At 37.2% G+C, this 17,569-nt stretch overlaps 1 protein-coding gene and 1 pseudogene across 2 annotated transcripts in view; both read left to right on the plus strand.

Moving 5' to 3' along the window:
* MSH2 (mutS homolog 2) overlaps positions 1-17,353 on the plus strand; it is a 46,345-nt gene extending 28,992 nt beyond the window's left edge. For both annotated transcript variants that reach the window (XM_036435244.2, XM_036435247.2), the window contains 8 exons: positions 920-1,043; positions 2,611-2,761; positions 2,899-2,996; positions 8,103-8,348; positions 9,467-9,671; positions 10,819-11,066; positions 13,364-13,539; positions 16,913-17,353. In XM_036435244.2, the coding sequence (XP_036291137.1) occupies positions 920-1,043; positions 2,611-2,761; positions 2,899-2,996; positions 8,103-8,348; positions 9,467-9,671; positions 10,819-11,066; positions 13,364-13,539; positions 16,913-17,083 (1,419 nt within the window). In that variant the 3' untranslated portion in view covers positions 17,084-17,353. The remainder of the gene's footprint in view (positions 1-919; positions 1,044-2,610; positions 2,762-2,898; positions 2,997-8,102; positions 8,349-9,466; positions 9,672-10,818; positions 11,067-13,363; positions 13,540-16,912) is intronic.
* LOC118717339 lies at positions 6,521-7,068 on the plus strand (annotated as a pseudogene).
* Positions 17,354-17,569: the final 216 nt, after the last annotated feature.

Consider the following 17,569-nt stretch of genomic DNA (forward strand, 5'->3'; position numbering starts at 1 on the left):
GTTTTCAAGTATGGGCAGTATTGAGGGCTTTGGAGACAGGAGTTGGGAGTGTTTTAGTTCCTTGCAACAAAGTATTGTCCCAAAACAAATTAAGACTTTGTTTCTAAATATTTTGTGTTTTTACTATTGTGAGATCCACTTTTCATCATGATTTCTTGTTAGTTATTATTAGTAAGAAATTAGGGAAACAAAGTACTTAAGAGTATGTTTTTAAATTATGAGATTTTGATGAACTTTCAGTTTGAAGAAATAAAATTCTATAGTTTTTTTTTAAGAGCTAACTTTTTGAGATTCCTAAAATGGATCCTTTAATTGGGCAAAAACTAAATGTTCTGTTATAAGCTTAGAACATTGAGCATTCTTTTTTTTTCTTCTTTTCTTTTTCTTTTTTTTTTACAGAGAGGAAAGGAGAGGGATAGAGAGCTAGAAACATCAATGAGAGAGAAACATCGACCAGCCGCCTCCTGCACAACCCCCAACCGGGGATGTGCCCGCAACCAATGTACATGCCCTTGCCCGGAATCGAACCCGGGACCCCTCAGTCCACAGACCGAGGCTCTGTCCACTGAGCTAAACTGGTTTCGGCACATTGAGCATTCTTTAGTAATATTTAGGTTTAGGAAAGATGTTTTGAACGTTTAAGGGAAACGTAAATAAAAATAATACTATTGGTGACATATGCATCAATAGCACTATGTCTATTTCACAAGGATAATTTTGTACACCTAGAACTCTAAGCTGCTAATAAACAGAACTTTATATCTCTTGATAAATAGAAGCAACTTATAGCTGTAACAGTGTGACTCATGGGTAGTGAATTATTTAACTCAAAACATGAAATCTAATAAATAAGCGAAAGAACCTACTTTCTTCATAACTTCCATCTTTCAAATTTAACCACTCTTTGTTCTTCCTATAGGTGGAAAACCATGAATTCCTTGTAAAGCCTTCATTTGATCCTAATCTGAGTGAATTAAGAGAAATAATGGATGGTTTAGAAAAGAAGATGCAATCAACATTAGTAAGTACAGCTAGAGATCTAGGTAAGAATTGGCTGTTTGAGGTTTGAATAATTCTTTTGTCTATATAATATTCACTGGTGTCAGAATTACTTTCCTAGAGGACACAGGTGATTGTGCCAATTTCCTTATTTAAAGTGCCAGACCCTTTTTCTATAGAATAAAATCATAAGCACTTATAGTTGGCACACAGGGCACTGTACATGGAAGGCCTTGCCTGACTCATCTTCCAGACTCATTTCTTGCTAACTCCCCCAAATCCCAGCATGATTCCCCATTCTTGCCAAACAAATCACCCAACAGGCCCTTGTATCAAGTCTTTTAAATGTCTGCCTGCTATACTAGATTAATTCACTAATTAGTCTCACACTGTTCACACTGTTTTGTTCTAAATTTGTAAGCCTCTTTGTTCTGAACATCACTCAACATGTGTGCTGAAGGAATAAATGAATCTTAGCATTTGAACTATAAGACCCCCTAAGGGTATTAGTACTTAAAAAACTTAAAAGTTTTGGAGAGTCTAAAAAGTATGGATCCTCTTCCCAAAATATGCCCATCTATCTACGTATATATAAACGCCTAAGTGACCAGCTGACTGAACAACTGATTGACCGGTCACTATGACTCGCACTGACCACCAGGAGGCAGACACTCAACGTAGGAGCTGCCCCCTGGTAGTCAGTTTGCTCCCACAGCCAACCTCAACACAGCTAGCCAAACTCCTGTGGTCCCTCCCCCTCCCTGTCACCGATGGGTAGCCAGGCTGAGGGACCCCACCTGTGCACGAATATGTGCACCTGGCCTGTATTAATTTAATTTTACCCCCTTCATGTCATAGTTCTCTACAGTCCCTTTGTCCCCAGTCAAGTGAGGTCTGTCTGTAGTTATTGGCTGCTAACAATATTTGATAGCCATGCTTCAGCAAATAACTTTGTAGATACTATCTGTTTTCTGGTTTGTGGTCTAAAGATCACACTGATGAATGAGATTATGAGGAGAGGACAGACTTACAAAACCTCAAAAATCTTTGTTGCATGAAGTTTAGCTAATCTATCATTGCTTGTTTTGGTTTTGTAGTTTCCTTCACTTAACAAAAAATATTTGCCCTAATTTTTCTAGAATATAATCATCAGAGTTCAGTTTTTGTTTGGAAAGTGTATTTGTTCACTTTAATGTGCTCTGTCTCCTAGACAAATGCTTTGATTAATAACTAAAGAACTCTCATGCAGAACTCCTCAAGGGAAGGGTTGTATCTTACTCACCTTCATGCCCCCAGCATCTAGAGCAGTGAGTGCTGCCCACTGCTGGTGCTCTGATTCCTAGGTTGGGTTACCCAGAAAGTGCTTCCACTTCAGAAGCAACATTTATAAGGGACTTTTAAGGGTTTAATAGATATCCTTAATTTATATAGATTTTTTCTTAAAGTGAAGTAGGGCTTGTATCGTTCCTAGCTAGATAACATTAATAATTTTCAGTACCTATCATGTAATAAAACTACTCTTTTTATCTTTAGATTTAATTATTATAAACATCCATGTGGAAAATGGCTGTTGATATCTATAACAAACTTTTTGTTTTCCTTAACATAAAGGTTTGGAATCTGGCAAACAGATTAAACTGGATTCAAATTCACAGTTTGGATATTATTTTCGCGTAACATGTAAAGAAGAAAAAGTCCTTCGTAACAACAAAAACTTCAGTACCGTAGATATCCAGAAGAATGGTGTTAAATTTACCAATAGGTTTGTAAGCCTGTATCATGTTGTTAAGCCTTCAGTAGTACCATAGAACTAAATTATTCTCTGATGAAATGTAGTGCCCATTACTTTCAGTAGATGTTTTCATTTTAAAATAATAATACCATTACCTTGATTTGCAGTGCATTGACTTCTCTTAATGAAGAATATACCAAAAACAAAACTGAGTACCAAGAAGCCCAGGATGCCATTGTTAAAGAAATTGTCAATATTTCTTCAGGTAATAACAGAACCAAAAGATTCTGAATATGACCTGGTTTTTGATAATAGGATAACATCAGGATGTTTCAAGAGTGGTCTTTTAAAAAGCTATTAGTGCTATCTGCTTCATAAAGCAAAGCAGAGCATTTGTCATCTGGGAAGACAAAGTGATCTTCTCCTTGATAAAACCTCCTACAGGGTTGTGGGGGGGGGAGCTATTAGACTGTTATATTATGTTAGGTTGCCTACCAAATAATGCATGCTGAATTGTGGTAGGAAAAGTAACTGGAAATTACTCTGGTAAATGGGAAGATAAGCTAGTGCAGGCCGAGGAATGGGAATACCCTGAAAAACAAAGATGTGCAAAAAAACACAAAACTTAGCTGTAGTTGTAATAAGGGGAAGAAACACCAAAGACTATTAATAATCTATGGGCTCATGCTCCAGGTTATAGAAATAAATATCACTGAAAAATAAAAGTTATACATGAGGTAAGCAAGCCCTTTTAAGTTCTGTGTGCTATTTATAGATATTCAGAGTCCATTCTAGAGGCATTGTTTGAGGTGAATGTTTTAAAATTGAAGGGACAGAATGTTTTAACATCATGGTATTGCCCTTAGCATGAAATGAATGTATGTTTAACACAGCCGGTGGGGATATGTTAATTAATCTGGAAGACTTTACCTATCATCATGTGGATATTGACTGTAACCTTAATTGTGCCTTAGAAAAATATACCAAAGAAGTGCTTAAGCCAAGTGATCAAAGTTGGCAACACTAGTAATGGGACAAGTGACATTATATATTTCATGATGTGATGCAGAGGGAAGGACACAATATAACCTATGTAATCTTGACAAAATATTTAACTTGATTATAAATAGTAAGAAAAAAAGGTAAATTTAGATTGTGGCACACGTCACGTCTTTTTAAGGCCTGAACTATTTAAAAATGTCAGTATCATGGAAGCACAAAAGAAAGGACAGGATCTGTTTTAGATCAAAGGAGACTTAGAGAGACAGAATAGTCAAATGCAGTGGATGAACCTTGATTAGATCAAGAATTAGTGGTTGTTGAAGAATAGTGGTAAAGTACACTATTGGCAAAGTTTAATATCTATATACATTGAGTGCCCAGATTATTATGATCTCTGAATACATAATAGTGTGTGTATGTGTATTAGAGGCCTGGTGCATAAATTCGTGCATGGGTAGGGTCCAGTGAGCCTGGCCAGGGGGAGGGGACATGGGCGGTTGGCCGGCCTGCCTGCTGGTCAAACTCCTGGTTGAGGGGACAATTTGCATATTAGCCTTTTATTGCATATTCCTCTATTATTATAAAATTATTCTCTTGAATGTTCCTTAAAACTTTTGACATATTGATGTCTGTATGGCACTTCTACGTGACACGTGGATTTGTGAACTCCTCCAACCTATTAAAATTTTAGAATCTATTCTGAAATCTTAACCATTATTATTGGCTAAACCTGCTTTACCTAACATGTATCAGGGACTTTTCATGTACATAGTAGCTTTTATGTTTGTCCTTTTTTCCATATATTAAGATTTTATTCTCTATGGAATAAAAATAATTTTAAGAAAATACTGAGAGTTTCAATCCAGACATCACTACCATAAAAAACTTAGGTCCTATCTACATATTGGATCTCAATTCTCTTCACCCATAAGCATAAAACAGGTCTCTGATCTGCTTTTGCTTATAATGTGAAGTTCCCTAAGCTCATCAGGTCAGATTGGTGTTCATCAAACAAGAACTGTTAAATAGAAGTAGAGTTTTATTTATAAGCTTCCAAATGCAAAAATCATATTTTATGAAATGAGTATTTGAGTGAAACCAAGAAATGTATCTATTGTTATTAAGAGCCAATGATATTTTTCTATTTTTTTTTTTAATTACTTTTATGACTGGCAAGTTGGGAAAGGGGAAAAATCAGGTTCATCAATCAGATGTTACAAAAACAATTTACCATTCCTTTACATACAAAAGTAAAAAAACAAATCCAAGAAATTAGTTTGTGTTGCTATTTCTTGGGTACTTCATGTCTCTGGACATTAGCTGAACTGGTATCTGTTGTAACTACCCACATGGTTGAATGTTGTTTCTTCTTCCATGGAACACAAGGCAACTCTCCGACAACTCTCGGTCTGTTCTTACACTGCAATTTTCTTCAACGCAGAGGAAAGTGGTTTTTATTTTTATTTTTCCCCTTCCCTTTGAAATTGTTTCCCAGGCCATTCCCAGACCTTGACAATGTTCCAAATCTTTTCTAATCAATCTAACTTTGTAGGTTGTCAGAACAGATTTTCTTCCCTAGAATTTATATGACACTATGCATTTGATGTTTGTTCTACATAAACCATTCTATTCTTTTATTTTTTATTTTATTTTATTTTATTTTATTTATTTATTTATTTATTTTTTTAATTTTAATTTTATTTTATTTTCCCCCCTCCCTCCCTCCCACCCATCCCCGATATTTTTCTATTAATCAGCTTTTAGTTTTAATGCTATAGCAGGCTGGAATCTTGTTGAAAGTATTTTAATTTATAATTATGGATCTACGTTTATACTAAAATTTAGTTGTATGTGATGCTGATGGGGGGGGAAATGCTGAAATAGTCTGACAGATAGGTCTTACATGCACAGGCCTTGATGGTCACATTATATCTGATGGTCACATTATATCTGCTGTTTGCATGTTTCTTATAATTATGAAATGTCATTCTGGGTGTTTTGTTTTGTTTTTTGGTTTGTTTTGTTCTTTTTGACCAGGCATTATTTTTATTTTTTTAATTTTTTTTAAATAAATCTTTATTGTTCATATTATTACAGATGTTCCTCTCCCCCCCCCCCTCCATTGCTCCCCTCCACCAGGTTCCCACCCCACCCTCTGCCCTTTCCCCACCCCTCATTGTCCTCATCCATAGGTGCACAGTTTATGTTCAGTCTCTTCCCACACCCCTCTCTCCCCTTTTCCCCCGAGAATCGTCAGTTCATTCCCCTTCCATACCTCTGATTCTATTATATTCAACAGTTAATATTGTTCATCAGATTTAAAAAAAAAATTTTTTTTGGTTTTTAGATTCACTTGTTGATAGTTACCTATTTGTTGTTCATAGTTTTTATCTTTATTTACTTTCTCTTTCAAAAGAACCTCCTTCAACAATTCATATAATTCTGGTTTGGTGGTGATAACTCCTTTAGCTTTTTTTTTTATTAGTGAAGCTCTTTATCTGGCCTTCGATTCTGAGTGATAACTTTGCTGGGTAGATTATTTTTTGCTGTAGGTTCTTACTATTCATCACCTTGAATATTTCTTGCCATTCCTGTCTGGCCTGCATGGTTTCTGTTGAGAAATCAGCTGACAATCGTATGGGTGCTCCTTTATAGGTAACTACCTGCTTTGCTCTTGCTGCTTTTAATATTCTCTCTTTGTCTTTTGCTCTTGGAATTTTAATTATGATTTATTATGTTGAGGTATGATCCTTCTATTCCCACTTGAGAGTTTTTAACAAGAAAGGGTGTTGGGCCTTTTCACGAAGATGGCGCTGAAAGCGAAGAAGGAAGCCCTTGTCTCTCCCAAAGCCGAAGCCAAAGCAAAGGCTTTGGAGGCAAAGAAAGCCGTGTTGAAAGGCATCCACAGCCACAAAAAAAAGAAGATCCACACGTCACCCACCTTCCGACGGCCAAAGACTCTAAGGCTCCGGAGGCAGCCTAAATATCCTCGGAAGAGCGCACCCAGGAGAAACAAGCTTGACCACTATGCCATCATCAAGTTCCCTTTGACTACTGAGTAAGCCATGAAGAAGATAGAAGACAATAATACACTTGTGTTCATTGTGGATGTCAAGGCCAACAAGCACCAGATCAAACAGGCTGTGAAGAAGCTCTATGACATTGATGTGGCCAAGGTCAATACCCTGATCAGGCCTGATGGCGAGAAGAAGGCATATGTTCGACTGGCTCCTGACTATGATGCTTTGGATGTTGCCAACAAAGTTGGAATCATCTAAACTGAGTCCAGCTGCCTAATTCTAAATATAAAAATTTTATACTGTAAAAAAAAAAAAGGGTGTTGGTTAATCTACCTCATTTCTAAATAACTGTGTGTTTTTATATTTTAACTAGAGGCCTGGTGCACCCTACACCCTCTTCAGTCTGGGACATCTCTCACAATCCGTGACCGTTGGCTCCTAATTGCTCATCTGCATGCCAGCCTGATCACTAACTGCCCCCTCTCCCCGTCCGTTGGCCTAGTCTCCTCCAACTGCCTGCCCCTGCCAGCCTGGTTGCCCCTCAACTGCCCCCCTGCTGACCTGGTTGCCCCCAACTGCTCCCTCCACTGGCCTAGTCACCCCCATCTCTCCCCCCTACCAGCCTTGTCGCTTCACACAGCCTGCTATTCAGTAGTTTGGTCATCCCTCACCCTCCTGCCGGCCTGGTCATCCCATGCAGCCTGCTGTTCAGTTGTTTAGTCTTTCCTCACTAACCCCCCGCCCCGATGGCCTTTTTGCCCCATGCAGCCTGCTGTTCGTTCGTTACTGTTTCTGTGACGGCATCCTGGACAATTTGATAGTCCTCTATTATTAGTATAGATGCATTTTGGCAAGGGGGCATCATACTCTTTGTATTTTTGAAATTTGTTCGTAGTGAGGGAAGATATAAAAATTCCATAAGAAAGTAACACTTAAAAGTTTTAGGTGTTATTTTCGTGGCAAACTTCTACAATATTAACTTTTTTTTTTTAAAATATATTTTATTGATTTTGTACAGAGAGGAAAGGAGAGAGATAGAGAGTTAGAAACATCTATGAGAGAGAGTCATCGATCAGCTGCCTCTTGCACACCCCCTACTGGGGATATGCCCGCAACCAAGGTACATGCCCTTGATCGGAATCGAACCCGGGCCCTTCAGTCCCCAAGCCGACGCTCTATTCATTGAGCCAAACCGGTCTCGGCAACTTCTATTAACTTTTAAAAAGTATATAAATTAGGAAATTAGAGTTTGAATTACCAAATGGGGAAGTTAAATTCTTATAGCTGCTTATATGTATTTTTATTATTATTATTCATTGTTCCTGTGCACATTTTCTGTTTTTATATAGGCTATGTAGAACCAATGCAGACACTCAATGATGTGTTAGCTCAGCTAGACGCGGTTGTCAGCTTCGCTCATGTATCAAATGGAGCGCCAGTTCCATATGTACGACCAGTCATTTTGGAGAAAGGACAAGGAAGAATTATTTTGAAAGCATCCAGACATGCTTGTGTTGAAGTTCAAGATGAAGTTGCATTTATTCCCAATGACGTTCACTTTGAAAAAGACAAACAGATGTTTCATATCATTACTGGTAAAAACAAATACCTAATTTATGGGTTATTTTGGGTAATGTTTCTTTTTTTAAAGTTGGAGTGAAAATATGCTTAAAATTGATAAAGAAAATCCAAAATTTTGACATTAGAAAAAGAACATGTTAGTCATATCAATGAGTAATATATTTGTATTTGGATTAGGGGGAAGGTTTGGGAGAGTGAGTAAAAGCTTTTGAGAAAATACTGTATTTATAAGAAATTTCTGTTTTAGGAGTTCAGGGCATTTAAAAATGAACACCTCTTCCTCAATGCTTACCTTTCAGTAGTGAGGTCATTGAAAATCAAGCAGAACTGGCTGCTGGAATGACCTCAGTTTAGGGTAGCAGTACTTTTATTTTTTATTTATTGTTGAAAGTATTACATATGTCCCTCTTTTCCCCCCCCCATTGTCCCCTTTTAGCCCACACCAGGATAGCAGTTCTTTTAAAGTTATGGCACTTAAGAGAATAATGTAGCATGTTTCAAACTAAAATGTTTTGAGAGATCTTAACCAGATTCCAAAAGAACAAAAGTGAGGGAGTAAGGAGTCTTTGGGCAAATGTGTTCTATTTCCCCAAATGAATTATCAAGTTGTTTATATAATCTAACCCAGATATGTAAATTGTGCATTTTCCAAAATTGTAAGGTCATGTCTTAGGGCAGTGGTCGGCAAACTATGGCTGGAGAGCCAAATGCAGCTCTTTGGTCCCTTGAGTGTGGCTCTTCCACAAAATACCACGGCCTGGGAGAGTCTATTTTGAATAAGTGGCGTTAGAAAAAGTTTTAAGTTTAAAAAAATGTGTCTCTCAAAAGAAATTTGAATCATTGTACTGTTTGTTGATATTTGGCTCTGTTGACTATTGAGTTTGCCGACCACTGTCTTAGGGCTTTAGTGTGGTTTTTAAGTGGTTGAAGGTTTTGACCATACCGATCCATTCACTAATGGTCCATTTATTAATGAGTTACAATGTTAAGTCAAATGGGCCTGTACTACTTCTCTGAATGTCATAAAATTCTTCTGCAGGCAGCTCTGTGAGCTAAGGGAAATGTCTGTGTGATCTTTCTAGGCCATCGTCAAATTTAATAATTTTGTTTTTCGATATAATGTGTTTTCTAGGCCCCAATATGGGAGGTAAATCAACATATATTCGCCAAACCGGAGTAATAGTTCTCATGGCCCAAATTGGGTGCTTTGTGCCATGTGAGTCGGCAGAGGTGTCCATCGTGGACTGTATCTTGGCTCGGGTAGGGGCTGGTGACAGTCAATTGAAAGGAGTCTCCACCTTCATGGCTGAAATGTTAGAAACTGCTTCTATTCTCAGGTGAGTACATTTCCCAGTCCCCTGAAAATGGAAATGAATGTTCCTGTCCTATGAGAAATACATTTGCAGATTCACCTGTAAATCATCTGAGGACTTTTATCTACTGTAATAGTTTTTGTGAGCTTTTTGTACTTTATATTCTCTTAAAAGGGTGATTGGTGATAGCTGTGGAAAGCTTTGATTTTTAAAGGTTTCTGGTTGTTGTTCACCTTATATTCCCCCACTACCATGCCTTTCCTGCACTGTTCTCACTGCCCGGAATTCCCTCCTTGCCCTTTGCCCAAGTCCTTCTAAGCTTCACAGGTCCTAATGATGGAAATTCTACTTCTCCAGTGATTCTTCCACCACCACCACCACATGAACCTAAGGTCTTGGCTACTTCCTCACTGAACTCTGCCAAGTCTGAAATGTGTTAGGTTTTTATTTTAGAGATTACTGAAATCTCTTGTTTTATTTCACTTTTCAGGAGCTTCTTAAAGACATGAAGGTGCTATGCCCTCTGAGATTTGGTATCCTTAGTAAATTATGTTATGATTTTTTAAAAATTCCCCTCAAATTTGGTAGTATTGTGGCAGGCATACAAAATTTCTTGACTACCAAGAACAGTGTCCCACTGTTCGTATTATTATACCCTTGTTCCATTGTCATTTAGTATTATATATATTTTGTTTTTACTTACTGATAATAGCATGAGAGAGAAACATGAATTTGTTCCACTTACCTATGCATTCCTTGGTTGATTCTTATATGATTGGAGATTGGAGATTATACCCACAACCTTGGTGTATCGGGATGATGTTCTAACCAACTAACTGAACTACCCAGCCAGTGCTGGAATTATTATTTTAAAATTTTGGCTAATTTAATGTATTCACCTTTTGTTCCTTCTACCCATTATTCATGTCCATGCCCATTTTTCTCTCTTGTTAGTTCGTTGAAAATTTTAACACCAAAATACTGAATCTGTTGTTAGTGGCTTATCTTTTCTGTTATATTATCTTAATTTTGTTTTCTTGCTTTTTGTTGATTTGGTTGAAAATGTTAACATTAGAATAATGAATCTTATTTGTGGCATATCTTTTCTGTTATATTTTGTTTTCTTGCATTATTAATTTTTTGGAAAATTTCCCGTAATTTTGTGTTTCAGGTCTGCAACCAAAGATTCTTTAATAATCATAGATGAATTGGGAAGAGGAACCTCTACCTACGATGGATTTGGGTTAGCGTGGGCTATATCAGAATACATTGCAACAAGAATTGGTGCTTTTTGCATGTTTGCAACTCATTTTCATGAACTTACTGCCTTGGCCAACCAGATACCAACTGTTAATAATCTACATGTCACAGCACTAACTACTGAAGAAACCTTAACTATGCTTTATCAGGTGAAGAAAGGTGAGTAGACCACTGGTATACTGAGAATTCAGAGTGTGATAGTGGGAAACTTGCTGGAAATCGTCAGTAATTGGCCTTATTCTAAGTTAGTTATGAATTACTGACTTTTTTACAGAACACATTTATCTCTTAATTCACCCTCTGGGAGCAGAGGCATCATCTCTATTTCTGTGTCTTATAGTAGAATTACTCATTCTAAAACAGCCACATAAAGGATAGTTTATACTCTTTAACAGCATTACAGAGGACTTTTATGCTGCCTCCCATTAGCTATTAGATAGTAACAATAAGCTCTGAAGTTCCAAGGCTCTAGCTTTTACTGTTTAATAAACTATTTATTATGATAATCTTACTAGGTTATGTAATGGTATATTACATAAACAGGTTCATTTAAAGCTGGGGGTTCCAGAATTCCTGAAATTGCTAGTACCGTGTTTCCCCGAAAATAAGACATCCTTCGAAAATAAGACCTACTTACAGGTTTCCTTCTGAGTGAAATATAAGGCATCCCCCCCAAAATAAGGCCCCCCCTAGGCTAAACATAAGAGATTTGGTCCACTGATTCTGAAAGAAATGGAGTCACAAGAAATTCACCAGGAAATTAAGGAATTGGATTGTTATGATGATGTTCCAGAAGATGATGACATGATTGTCATTGAATAAATGAGTAAATTCTTAATACTGTAGGATTCACAGTTTGTCTGGTTTGTGTTGACAACTACCGTGTTACCGTACCGTATACAGGTAATAAATTTCCTTTATTTTCATTTAACAATAAATGTGTACCGTATTCTTCTTCATGGAAAAATAAGACATCCCTTGAAAATAAGACCTAGCGCATCTTTGGGAGCAAAAATTAATATAAGACACTGTCTTATTTTCGGGGAAACAAGGTAGTTGTCACATAGGGAATGAATGAGTTATTTGTTGGCATTTTGTCCTTTCAGGAAAGGCTGTCATTCATGGGTCTGGCAGCTTAATCAGATTACTGAGTTCATGGGGTTAATGTGCTGTATCGTTTTTTTTTTTTTTACTTAAACATTTCACCACTCATCAGAATAACTTGTTCAGATGGCTTTCTGATTTTCCATGTTCAGTAGGTTGCGCGCAAGTGAGATTAATTAGTTTTGGTTATTTTATCCTTTGTTATTTATGCTTCAGTAGGAATTCTTTTGAGTTATTGTGTTTGCATTATTATTATAAGTACCACGCGCTAACCGATTGCGCCACTGGAGCCCCCTGTTTGCATTATTATTATCGACATAAGATAGAGATACTTTTAGTTGGTCCTGGCATTTCATATAAAGTTGAGGTTTTGCTTTTTAAATTATTATGTTTTGGGTGAAATAGAAATGGGTTCAGAACATATTTAAAAAAACACAGATAAAGTACAGAGAAGATAAGAATGAGTTTTTCCTTCACCGTGGATGCTTATGAAAATATGCTCCTATTTTGTTTTTACTTCTTTTAGTACCAGGTCAGGAATGCATGGGATATATATGCAGGCCCCGCAGTAATTTACAGTTGGTATATAATTGAGACAAAAATGGAAGCCTCATAATTGCAAGCATAATTTAGAAGAAATATGAGTCAGTTTGTTTTCTGCAAATAGAAATGAAGATCATCTACCTAGTATATAAATTTTCTAATGATTTGAGTCCAAAAATTCTATTGTCATTTGTTTGTAGTAGTTTATAATCAAAATGAGATTATGTAAAATGGTAACTTTTCTAAGAAAAGTATTGTAAATATTTAAATTTTCTTCTATTATTCTTTTAAAATTTATTTACCCAGTTAGTTTTCTGGAGTTACCATTTCTAGAAATTGATGTATGCAGATTCAGAGCCTAGACCATTCACTAATAGTATATTTTGAATTAAATGCTCCTCTTAATTAGTGACACTTTTACATTTATTTATTTTTCTTAGTACTTTAATTTCTCCCTTATGAAATGAGGAAACTTCAGAGATAGACTTGATTAATTTTTCTTCAGAATTCAGATATTTGTCTAGGCCTTTGATTATCTGTCAAGCTATTTTCTCTGCTATTTTTATTTTTTCTGCTACATTTGTCAAGGATAAAATATAGCACTGTGCCAAGTCATAATCACTTTTCACTGGAGGCTTAATTAAAATGCCTTTATCTTTGTTACTATGAAACATTTGGCTAATGTGTTTGAATAATACAAAATTGAGTTTTCTAATGATGGGGTAAGAAGAATAAGTTCCATTTACATAAATTGCTGTCTCTTCCTACTCTGTCCCTCTCCCCACACTCCTCTTCCCACTTTCTTGTAGGTGTCTGTGATCAGAGTTTTGGGATTCACGTTGCAGAGCTTGCTAATTTTCCTAGGCATGTAATAGAGTCTGCTAAACAGAAGGCCCTGGAACTGGAGGAGTTTCAGAATATCGGAGCCTCACAAGAGAATGAGGAAACGGAACCTGCAGCAAAGAGGTGCTACCTGGAAAGAGAGGTTTGTGAGATTGACCCTGCAGTTACTTAACCTCTATTGTCACATAGATCAGGTCACCAGGATAGTTACTTTTCCCTAAGTGGTTGTAATGTATATTTTCTGATCATTATTTGTGTTCACTTACATTTCTTCTTATTGCAAAGAATTCTGTGTCATTTTGATTTGTGCACTATATAGACATTTGCATGCCCAAAAGATAACGTTTAGATACTAGATTTAAAAAGTAGGAGGAAAGGACTATTAGTCTAGGTTTAAAATAAGTAATTCAAAGGAGTTAATAGATGTCCAAGCAGATTTTTGAATGCTTCATAAATGAATATCAAGTCCAGGTAAATTATATAGTTAGTTACTCAGTGCTTAGGTAAGATGACACCAACAAAATAAAAATAGTTCTTGTTCTCCAGTTGTTTACAATATGGTTGGAGAGAGAACAACAGTGAATATGTCATAATCAGAGAATAAAGTGGCATATGACAAATGTTTACTAGTGAAAGTTCTTTGTGGGCAGTATGTTCGTTCTCATAGGAGAAATGCCTTCTCTGAGTGATGGGTGAAATTGAGAGGCTCATACAGAAAGCTACAAGCCTAGCCCTGGCCTGTGTGGTTCAGTGTCAGCCTGTGCACTGAAGGGTCTTAGGTGTGATGCATAGTCAAGGGCACATACCTGGGTTGCAGGTTCAATCCCTGGCCCTGGTTGGGGCATATGCAAGAGGCAACCAATCAGTGTTTCTCTCTCACATCTCCCCCTCCCTATTTCTTTCCCCTCCCCCCTTTCTATCACTCTTTAAAAAAATAAATAAGTGGGGGAAAAATAGCCCCTGGTAAGGATTAACATCCTCCTTCCTACATAAGAAAGGGGTAATATGCAAATTTACTGTCACTCTTTCACAAAATGGCCGCCTACAACCAGGCTGACAAGGGGTTTAGTGAGGGACAACCAAACAACTGAACAAGCAGGCTGCGTGGGGTGACCAGGCCAACAGGAGGGGCAGTTGGGGATGACCAGGTGAGGGGACGGACTGTTAGGAGCAACCAAGCGGGCAGGCAGGTGAGCGATTAGGAGCCAGCAGTCCAGGATTGTGAAAGGAATGTCCTGGATTGAAGAGGGTGCAGGCTAGGCTAACCCCCCCACCCCCCAATTTCTCAACCCCCACCCCGCCATGGATCGATTTTGTGCACCAGGCCTCTAGTACACACACACACACACACACACACACATATACAAACACACACACACACACACACATACACACACACACACACACACACACACACACACACGAGGCCTGGTACATGAAATTCGTGCATGGGGGGGGGGGGGCGCGGTGTCCCTCAGCCCAGCCTGCACCCTCTCCAATCTGGGACCCGTCAAGGGATGTCCTATTTAGGCCTGATCCAAGTAGAATCAGGCCTAAATGGGCAGTCAGACATCCCTCTCATAATCCGGGACTGTTGGCTCCCAACTGCTTACCTGCCTGCCTGCCTGATTGCCCCTAACCACTCCCCTGCCAGGCTGATTGATGCCTAACTACTCCCCTGTCAGCTTATTTGCCCCTAACTGCCCTCCCTTGCAGACCTGGTCCCTCCCAACTGTCCTCCTCTGCTGGCCATCTTGTGTCCACATGGAGAACCTTCTTTTGTGTTGGAGTGATGGTGAATTTGCGTATTATTTTATTAGCATGAAAGGAATAAGCCTGTGCCCAAAGTACTTTTAAAAACTGAAGGAATAGTAGTTCTAGTTCTCTGTAACAAGGAAATAAAAGAATCTTAATTCACTACTGCTGGGTTCTGGCAACATGCACTGTGGTATACATTGTGACCACTTTTACTTGTCACATTTTAAGCTTTTATCTAGTGAATTTTTTATTGTTCTTACTTGAAGAATAGCTGACTGGTACCATAATTGATGATCTGTTATACCTGTAATCAAGAGAAATGTGTTATAACTTGTTAATACTAGTAGCTTTGAGTATGGAAAATTATGATATGGTATTGGTATCAGCGCCACAGCTCTGAGTGATCTGGGATTAGGTAGGCTCCTTATGTAATCCTGGCTTCCAATTGGAACAGAAGTCATGATCTTTGATAATAATCATTACAATGTATTGTGAACAATATTTAAGCTAAAGGGAGACAAAAGTACACTTGTTCATTAATAGAGAAGTATTTTTTTCCCTTAACCATTTTGATATCTACCTTTCTTTCACCTTTAAGGTGCTTATTACTAACTGGCTTCCTATGTGAAAAGCAGACCTGCTTTATATATGATAGTAAACATTTACTATATAGGGCTTAACCTTTGCCAGGCTCTGCACCTTAACATATTCTTTTTTTTTTTTCTTCTTCTTCTTTTTAAATATATTTTATTGATTTTTCACAGAGAGGTAGAGAGAGGGATAGAGAGTTAGAAACGTCGATGAGAGAGAATCATCGACCAGCTGGGGATGTGCCCGCAACCAAGGTACATGCCCTTGACTGGAATCAAACCCGGGACCTTTCAGTCTGCAGGCTGACGCTCTATCCACTAAGCCAAACCGGTGCTAGCTTAACATATTAATTCTTTAACTCTCACAACAGCCCTGTGAGATTGGTAGAATTTTCCTCATTTTATGGATGAGAAATGTTGGTAAAGAATTTGCTCACAGGTCACATTGCAAATAATAAGCATTCTTTAAAATGGTAATAACTGAGCAGTAAAATAAATTTTAAAAGAAATATCCTTTCCAGTGTCTTGCTAGAAAGAAATATGATCAACTAAGGGTTTTGCTATACAATTCATCATTAAACAACAGGGTTTGATTTGTGCAGGGTGCACTTTTACATGGATTTTTTCAATAAATACTTTAAATATATTTTCTCATAACTTTCTTAATAATTAATAACATTTTCTTTAGCTAACTTGTTTTAGGACTACAGTATTTAACACATAACATACAAAACACCAGTATGTGTTCATTGACTGTTTTTGTTATCAGTAAGGCTGTCTGTAGTTTTGTTTGTTTTTGTTTTATTATATATTTTATTGATTTTACAGAGAGGAAGGGAGAGTGATAGAGAGTTAGAAACATTGGTGAGAAATATCGATCAGCTGCCTCCTGCATAACCCTCTTCTGGGGAACTGGGCTACAAACAAGGTATAAGGTTTTGGGAAGTCAAAAGTTATACACAGATTTGCAACTGCCCAGCACTCCTAACTTCTATTTTATTCATTGGTCAACTATATTCTTGACAGTGCTCACTTAAAATGTAAAGAATGTTTTAAATGTTGAGTGTCATGTTTATATAGAAGTCTAATGAAGCAATTTATTATTATTGAATGTGACTTTTAGAAAAAACATTTTGAAGACTAATGGAACATTCCTATGTTTTTCAGCAAGGTGAAAAAATTATTCAAGAGTTTTTATCCAAAGTGAAGCAAATGCCTTTTGTTGAAATGTCCGAAGAAAACATCACAATGAAATTGAAACAGCTGAAAGCTGAGGTGATAGCAAAGAATAATGGGTTTGTAAATGAAATCATTTCACGAATAAAGGTTACTACGTGAGAAAAGCCCACTAATGGAATGAAGATAATCTTGATAAGCTGTTGTCTGTAATACTTTTATATTGTTTTATATTAATCCTTTTTCCATAGTGATGGCAATTGATACCCATGGCATACCAACTTAATAAAGTATTTAGTAATAATTTACTCTACCTTGAGTACATTTTCAGAGATCTTTATTTTGAAAAGTAACTGAAGAATACTTAAAGGGACATGGGCAATAGTATACAATATGTTGAATTTTATAAATAAAATTATGTAGTTTGTGAAATTTTATGTGTATTGTATTTCTTTGTAATAGGACTTCTACACATATTTTATTCCCAAATGATATGGAAGAAATAAATAGCCCAGAGACTTTGTAAAAGTGAAGGATCTTAAAGCAGAAGAAACAAAGGGAATTCTTTCCAGTGACTTCCCCGGTGTGTCTGTCTGTTGGCAGGAGTCAGGTTGGATGCATACACATTAGCCAGGGAACTTACTGTGA

The sequence above is a fragment of the Pipistrellus kuhlii genome, unplaced genomic scaffold, assembly GCF_014108245.1.
Source record: "Pipistrellus kuhlii isolate mPipKuh1 unplaced genomic scaffold, mPipKuh1.p scaffold_m20_p_13, whole genome shotgun sequence".
Lineage (NCBI taxonomy): Eukaryota > Metazoa > Chordata > Mammalia > Chiroptera > Vespertilionidae > Pipistrellus > Pipistrellus kuhlii.